The sequence below is a fragment of the Gouania willdenowi genome, chromosome 15, assembly GCF_900634775.1.
Source record: "Gouania willdenowi chromosome 15, fGouWil2.1, whole genome shotgun sequence".
In the NCBI taxonomy this organism is placed as follows: domain Eukaryota; kingdom Metazoa; phylum Chordata; class Actinopteri; order Blenniiformes; family Gobiesocidae; genus Gouania; species Gouania willdenowi.
In genome coordinates, this window is record NC_041058.1 from 28767503 (window position 1) to 28776217 (window position 8715).

The window sequence follows — 8715 nt, forward strand, 5'->3', positions numbered from 1 at the left end:
AATTGGCTGACAATGCTGCTCTCCTACATCTTTATATGACAAGAATAATTAAAAAGGAGCAGTCAGAATAATCAATGTCAGTACAACTTATATCTACCTTTGAATTGTATCTTACTCATTATTTGAAATTGCATTTTTATTTTTGACATACATTTTTGTTTAATTGTAGTTTTCTTTCTTATTGGTATTATTTTTGTTTCCTCACAATACAACTTATACCTTCCTTTTAATTGTATCTTACTTTATTTTTGACATACATTTTTGTTTTATTATGGGTTTTTTTATTTATTAGTATTTTGTTTCCTCACAGGAGTTAAAAAGTAATATTTTCTGAAAAAAATAATTAATATTTCTAAAAAAAAAAAAACCAGAATTTTAAAAAATTGATGTGGAAAACAGAATTTGGAAAAAAGCAGGACGCTTTGCTGGATTATTTCCCTAAACCTCCTGCGCATCACACTCGGTCACGCTTTAGAACTGGTACCGTATTGATGACGAATGATGATGATACGCTGATGATTTCTGAATGCAGGAATGAAAGAAGTGAACAAAATCAGGATTTCCACACAAACAAACGTTAATCTGTCGTTAGTATCGGAGGGAAAAAAGAGAGTTTTTAACTGTGACTCTGACAGAAGAATGTGGCTGATCCTCACAGTGCAATAATCTGATCAGTAATCTGATCATCTGTTACATTGTTTATCAACGAAGGCATTTCAAATTACGCTTTAACACTTTAATGTGTGGCAAGAAATGAGCATTTAGCATGTGTTGACTGATATGATCATGCATTATCAAATTCAAGTTACTTTTTGTAGCCTTTCAAATACATTAACTAAAAAAAATCTTCTTTATATAACATTGTGTTCATGTAAACTGAGATGCGTAAGATGTAAGATACTGTTTTATTTCTTGATGTCAATTTATTTTATTTTATTTTAAACTGTTTTTAAGTTGCCATTTACATCATCAATGAAAATCAAATCAAATTAAATCAAACATTATTCTATATAATTTTAACAGTATAGAATTTAACACACTATTGTCTTCATTCAGAAGTATTTTTTCGGCTCCGGGAAGACTTTAATCCAGGTGAGATGAGGCAAATGGCTCCTTTGAGAGTAAATGTTGCAGACCCCTGGCCTAAAATCATTGCAACTGACCCCATAGCTCTGCAAAAGTTTGCAGATTTTCTACAAGGGTGTGTAGAGGCTATTCCGCACATCAAGGGTCTGGCAATCTTGAACGATTGTGAAGAGAATCATAAGTTGCTTCAAAAGTTACCAGAGTGGGTTGTACAGAAATGGAACAGAAATATTACAGATTAATTGGATGAGTCGGGTTATTATCCAGATCTTATACGATTCTCACTCTTCTTGAATAGAGAAGCCCAGATAGCCTGCAACCCCATAACCTCTCCACTCCTCATGAATACGAAGATGGAAGGGGAAAAGCCATTTAGGAGTGTGAAAACTCTACCTGTACCCAACCAAATAATCGCAACAGAGAGTTACAAGCGACCTCAGAAGATGTTTCTGTGGTGTGACAAACTCATAACACAAATGTATTTTTGTTTTACATGGACTTTAAGGAGTAATCATCAGCCCTGATAGTCATGAGTTTTCTTGCATTTTATCTTACATTTAAAATGTGTACTGAACTATTTATTGAAACTGAATTTTACATTTTCAGAAAGGTGAATTATAAAGTTTTATAAATGTTTTTATGCTGTTTTTTTTTGTACTGATGTGGATAGATTTTGTTTTTAGGGTGACTTTTCACAGCTGTCCAGGGACAGCAGACGAAAAAAAAGCCATTAGGCCAACTCTAGTACATTTATTGTAATGTTTATGTACATTTTCCCTGTCAAATAAACAAAAAAAATAAATAAATAAATAATTACGCATCCAGTGCCACCTGGTTTTAAGTGGTCTCCAACTGATGTTTAGGTACAGTATAGTTGTATGCCAAAGCAGCAACCATAAAAAGATTCAACAGGCCAAGGTTTTACTTTCATTGTATAATAAAACCATACCACCAAACTAAGCCTTTGCTTCCAGGCATCAATGAGCATGCATGACCCCGGCACTGTTTGCTCCCCACACAAGCTGCCGTTTTGCAATGATCTGACACAAACATCTGCCCATCTCTATTCAGCTTCATCACAGTATTTCCCACCTGTAACACATCAGCTTGAAGAGCAACTTGTTCAAATGCTGCCTAGTATATCCCACCCACTAACAATTGCATGAGAACTCAGATGAGTGTGCTGTTGCTGAGGAGAGGCAGTAAAATTGTTTTTGTGGGCTGTAGATGTTTCTCAGCTGACAAATGAGCTGCAGGTATGACTCACTCAAAGCTCCTGTTCTCCATTTGTTAGTGTGTGGGAGAAAGGTTGACACTTATGTCTTTGAATACCTTTGAATTGAGGCATTGCTTTAACAGCAGGTCTTCGACATGCACATTTACAAAAATGTAAGATATATATGCAAGCAGTAGTGTTTCCTGGTCTATTTTACTGGGGTGGCCAAGGTAATCTCTAATAATAATAAAGATTCTCAATTTAAAGAACGTAAAAGAAAGTCAACGCAACACAGCCTGCTTGGAGTAGCGAGCACCGGATTGCAGGAGCTGCTGGCGGGCCTTCTTCCACACACGAGGGCACCGGCGAATCAAGGCGTGGGCTTAGGGAACCACCACTTCTCTCCCTTGGAATTCAAAAAGCAGAGGCTGATAGCCATAGGCACACAGGAAGGGGTGAGACCAGAGGTGGAGGTTGGGATTGTGTTTTGTGTGTACTCAGCCCAGGCAATCCATTTACTCCAAGAGGCGGGGTTCTGAGAGTCGCGGCACCGGAGGCAGGTCCCTAGGTTTGGTTCATCTGTTCGGTCTGTCCATTCCATTGGGGATGATATCCAAAAGACAGGCTCACCATAGCTCCCACCAAGGTACAGAACTCTTTCCAGCTTTGAATATCCTTCTCCTGTTTTGTGTGCAGCAGTAATTATTTTTCTCAAGTCCAAACTGATTTCTTTACTTTTCGGCATGGTGCTTTTTCAACTGACAGCTCAATGACCCATACTGAGGGTTTTCTTTTACCATGTTTCAACTTAATTGTTGAAATCACCTGATTCACCTTTAAGCACATCACCTGTGAAGAGCACATCATTGAAAAAGAGTGGTTTGTGCAATGACCTAATAAATGGTCATTTATTAAATTGGGCTAATAAATAATGTCTCTGGTTATTTTAATTTATTCTTAAATGATTCTGTTTTGGTATGCAAATATACTGTAAATAATTTGTGCCTTCTAAAAAAACTAGTATGTTCAGAAAAGCTATGTTGAAAATTTTTTGGAAAATCTTGAAGAAACTTCAAGTTTCTTAGGGTGGTGAATAATTTTGTTCTCAACTGTATATATCTAAGTTATGTGGAGCTGCTTCTGTCTGCTGCTCACTCCATCAAGCTGAAGCAGAAGTCCAAGGTCAATGGTTTTAAAAGATTTGAGAACCCCCCGCCCTAAAATTACTACCACAGTTAAATGCATTTACAACTCCCAGAGATTATATATTCTTAATCTTGCAATTTTTTAATCACTAAGCAACCAATGTCTTCTTTTGTTAATGTATATTCATAAAAGAATATGCTGTGCTCCCATAGTGTAGAAATATATATATATTTTAATCTATAGATATCCAAATATCTATTTAGAAAAGTATGCATATTTCCACACTTCTCCCCTTTTTCCTCCATAATTCCCCCTTCTCCTTTGGTGAAGTCTTGAAACACCATCTACCAAATTGCTCCATCTGTGCTGTTACATTTTCTCATCTCACCATACTCTGCTAACATGCAAAGCCAAGGGGGCCCACTGATGAGAGCTTGATGTTATGCAACAGGATCATCTGGAGACTAATGCTGTATAACAGATATATGAAGCAGACATTAGTGCTTCTCTATAACATGACCATTTGTCTGACCAGTAAATACATATTTTAAGTTCATTACAAATGGATGATGGAGGGACTATGGCTTCAGCAGCATAAATCTGTGAGACTAAAACCTGTAGATAATAGCCAAAGGGATATCTTTTTGCTTGTGTCAGTAATCCTGTCTCCTATAGTGCCTTCTGTGCTGCATAGGTTTGGCTTTTCCCATATCATCTTCAAAAATAATACAAGGACATATGAATGAATACTCATAGAGGTTAAAGGAACGGAGGTGAAAAGAACAAATAGAGGACAGAGGTGAACATTAGGAGAGACACATGCAAGTATGCATGTTGGCAAGCAGGGAGTTCACCAATGCCTTACCCTGTGTCAATGTGCGAAAGCCTGAGGGCGAGAATGACAAATGTGACAAGATGGATGAGTCTCATATGTGCAAAAATGCTCAGGGGGGTTGACATCAGTTAGAGCGATGCACAATGTAAATGGCCCGTTATTGGTATAGGCCAATATCGGCTTCAAAATTAAGCATCGGATTGCACATTCCGCCGATATATCAGAATAATATATCTATTCCATATATCGGCTTTCTTCTCATGATCAACCCATAATCATATATGTAGATGCCTCAATTACATACAACAGATGTATTACTATGTTTTTTAAAAATGTTACTTTGGGTTTCGAGTAACTGAAGTGTAAAAGTTGTTTCTCAAGCATCACCTTCGTCTTTATTTTTCCATAGTGTGTTATTTTGCATGTTGTCTGGTTTGAATTAAAAATGTTTTTTCACAGCAATTGGGAGCTCAAAAACCATCAATCAAAAGACTTAAGATGGAGAGCACCCAAATATCCTTTTTCCATTAGGAGTTGTAGGAGTTAGCATGTTAAAGAATTGTTGGTGTTTTAGTGAACTGTCATCTGATAATAGCAAGCACCAGTTAAATTTATACTTTATTTATATCAGAAGGCAGATTTAAACACTGTCTCAGAATGAACTGAGTGTTACATTATTGAAAAACATTGCGCTGCTGTCTGGTTGAATGCTGCAAGCTGTTTAGTGGCTGCATGTTGATGCAAAATTTAGCCTGGGTTGATAACACATTTGGCTGGACGATATATTCTCCCACAAACTATGGATGATAAACGATATTATTTACAAACATTTTGAGAGCAAATTAACCACTAATGTTAATATAATGTAATATATCATAATAATGCAAGTACACCCGTTCAAATGCAACTCATGAGTATTATTACCTCCGCCAAGGAGTCACTGTTTTCACAGTCTGTCTGTCTGTCTATGTGGATGTTTGTGAGCAGGATATCTCAAAAAGTTCTTTACGGATTTAAATTAAATTTGGTGAGCTGATAGTATTTAGACAACTTTTTGGAACGTAATGTGGATGTTTGGCTGGTTCTACACCTTCACCTGCTAATGACTTTGCACCACTAAACTTGGCGGAGGTCTGCGTTCTCTGATTGCTCTTCATTGTAATTGGAATGTCAATAACTTTCTAAACATCCAAAATAAATAAAACAAGCAAAAAAAAAACTATACAAATAAAACTCTCACGTAAAGTATTTGTTAGAAAAAGGTTGCACTTGAATATAAATCAAAACAAAAACAATAAAATAGATTGTCACACACAACCAAAATAATACACAAAATGGCTTATCAAGTCTCAACAAACAAGACTACACTTTAATAAATACTGAACAAGCACAGAGGTTGTGGATGTACATTCCTGAACAGGTAACACTGCCAATCCATTCAGGGCCTTTGTAACCCCATTCACATAATGTGTTTTATGTCTTGTTGGAAGAGGTGGGTTATGATATGAGCCAGGTGGACCTGGTAGGCCGTGTATGCGCACAAAATTCAATGCGCACGCAAACCGTGATGACGTTAGTACCGCACAACACTTTACTGCACAAACATTTTGCAATGGGGGTGTCAGAGGCTGCTCGTTGATCAGATGAAAAAATCGGAAAAAGCGTTTCCTGACGGATGAAAGGCATCACAGAGAATTCATGAGGACAGAGGGGGATGAGCTGTCCGTCGCTCAGAATCGAAACCCCCGGTCTCGCCCTGTCCAACGCCGCCCCGGGTACCCTGCAGCAGGCCTCCATCCCCCCTACACCCCAAATTTGCTTCCCGGACCGGCCGCAATGTTGTGGCTGGGACTGCTATCGTGAGGGGGATACGGGTGAAAGAAGAGGAAGAGGAAATCATTTCACTGTGATATGATCAATATGTTTAGTGTGTTGTGTTTATTGAGTGAATATATTTCTATTAGTGTTCAAAAAGTTTAGTTCCATTCTTAAGGTTTAATAAGAACACACACTTTTTTATTTTGAGTATATTGGGACTTTGATTTAACTAAAAAATGTGGTATTTGTTTTAGCACATTTTGTTCTCCTTACCTTTCCTGCACTTTAGTTTTTAATTCTGTTTGAGAGAATTTTGTTACGTTGTCGATGAATTGAAGTTTACAAGTGTAATTGAAGTAGATAAATAAACTGTCTTTAATATTCATTCATGCTTCATTTTCTTTTATCTTAACATATACCTAGACTATAAGAAAGAACAATTTATGTAAAATATATTGCATATTTATTATTGTTTATTAGAACACATTACATTGATTTATTTATTATTCTTGTTGAAAAATGCACAAGAAGAGGAAAGAGAAAAAAAAAAAATTTCAAATGAAAATGCAATCGCAATATTGAGGGAAAAAAAAATCGCAATTACATTATTTTCTAAAATCGTTCAGCCCTAGAACAAGGGCACAGGTGGTGAGAGCGATGTCATCCAGTCTGTTTCGAGGCGGGAGGCGAGGAAAACAAATACGTACGCACATTGCAATTTCTTGAGGCCATAAAAGTTAGAGTTCATTTTGTTATTCTCATTTGCCCCTGTAGTGATCTGATCAGGTCAATCAACTAGCCCTTCCAAAGCACTGTAGTACAGAGTCGTTCATACACAAACTGGATTTAAAAGCTGTTTCTTTGAAGTTAATGAAGGGATATAGTTTTGTTTTAGTTTTTCTGTTAAAGTGACATGCAAGTGGTCTGGTTAATATACAAAGAACTAAGTATATACAACGTATAGTAGTAGTAAAGTATGCTTCTACGTAAAAATTAATCTGACTTCTTTGACTATGAGTGGCAGACATCTAAGTAAAAATATACTTCCTGTGTGTAATGCTGTTGGTGAGCCTATCACTGTGTTGGCGTCCTCTGTTCTCACAGAATAAACAACCAGAGCTTCTCATCTCTGTGTGCTGTAACTGAGGGAGGGAACGAAGGAGAGTACAATTCTGTTAAGTAATGCTGGCAACACAGAACAGCAAAGCCTGCTACCATTTCCAAAGGATTATTACTTACAGATGTTAAGCTCCCAGCAGACGTGTTGTTTGGTTCTGTACATTGAGAGACACAGTGAGAACTACAGTAAGGCCCAGACTTGCACTTATGGCTCTGCAATACCATGTTGTACATTTAAATATGTTACCATCAATAAAATATATCATTAGGATTGTGACCATTTCAAGTAAGACTTCTGAGAGTAGAAACTGTTTTATCAACGAAATTTACAAATAATATAACCTTAAAAAATTATATATGTATGTAATAAGTTCATTGAATTTTATATATATATATATATATATATATATATATATATATATATTGGGAATATTTTAGTAAATACAGTAGTGCGTACTTACCGTAGTTAAGTCAGGACACACGCACACACAAACAAGCGCACGCGCAAAACAAAAATAAAATAAATAATATTTAAAAAATAAACAAATAATAAAAAAACAAAAATGGGTTTAGATTATTGTGACGGTGTGGTTGCTGTCAAACACTCCGTATTATCGCAGCCTCACCTGCTCTCCGTGTGGCCGTCTGCAGTCCTACGGTGAGCCCCAGCAGCACCCCGGCCAGGCAAACACGCACGCCGAACTGCTCCCTCCGCTTCCTCCGCCGGAGCAGCATCAGCCCTCCTCTGGCTGTCTTCGTTATCCTCACAACCTTGAGGCGGGCCATGGCGCTCCAGTCTGAGGCGGCCGTTCCAGCAGAGCCCCAGCAGTGATGCAAAGGTTGTGGTAAAAGGGTTACTGGCAGAGACACAGGTCGAGGCAGCTTATGAACCGGTCCATCCAACACAAGCGCAGATAACCGAGTCTCTCTTTGACTGATCCATGACTGTGTGAAGACACCCACAGTGTACGTCACACATCCGAGCACTTTCAAAATAAAACGTGATTTACTGCTTTAATCCAGACGAAACATACTCAGTATCTGTCCATCCATTTTATGACCCACTAACATACTCAATGTGAATACTATAATTCCAATCACGACTTTTCCTCACTAAAAACAATTGCAAATAGCAGCTCTTCCTGAAATTTGAGTTGGCACAGGTTGCTTCTCCAGGGCAGTGGAGGTGATCCCCCAAAATTAGTGATAAATAGTGAGGTATATAGCCGCCCTCGCCCAACCCCCACTCCTAGTTTTACCCCTACAATTAATTAAATACTGGCCCAAGTATTAATTTATTATAATGTATTATTATTTTTATTACTATTATCATTATTATTACTATTATTGAAGCAGTCTGTTTAATAATCAAACTATTGGAATACCAAGTCCAATAAGGCACACAGAAGCACGAAGAAAACAGAGAGCAGGGGACAAAACGCAGCAGCCTATGAAGAAGGTAACGTTCACAATGAACCAGGTAATATTCTGGGCA

General features: G+C 37.5%; 1 protein-coding gene across 1 annotated transcript in view; it reads right to left on the reverse strand.

Annotated features, from left to right (window-relative positions):
- slc24a3 (solute carrier family 24 member 3) overlaps positions 1-8169 on the reverse strand; it is a 115866-nt gene extending 107697 nt beyond the window's left edge. Inside the window, exon 1 of the mRNA XM_028468663.1 lies at positions 7847-8169. Coding sequence (XP_028324464.1) covers positions 7847-8006 — 160 coding nt within the window. The 5' untranslated portion in view covers positions 8007-8169. The remainder of the gene's footprint in view (positions 1-7846) is intronic.
- Positions 8170-8715: the final 546 nt, after the last annotated feature.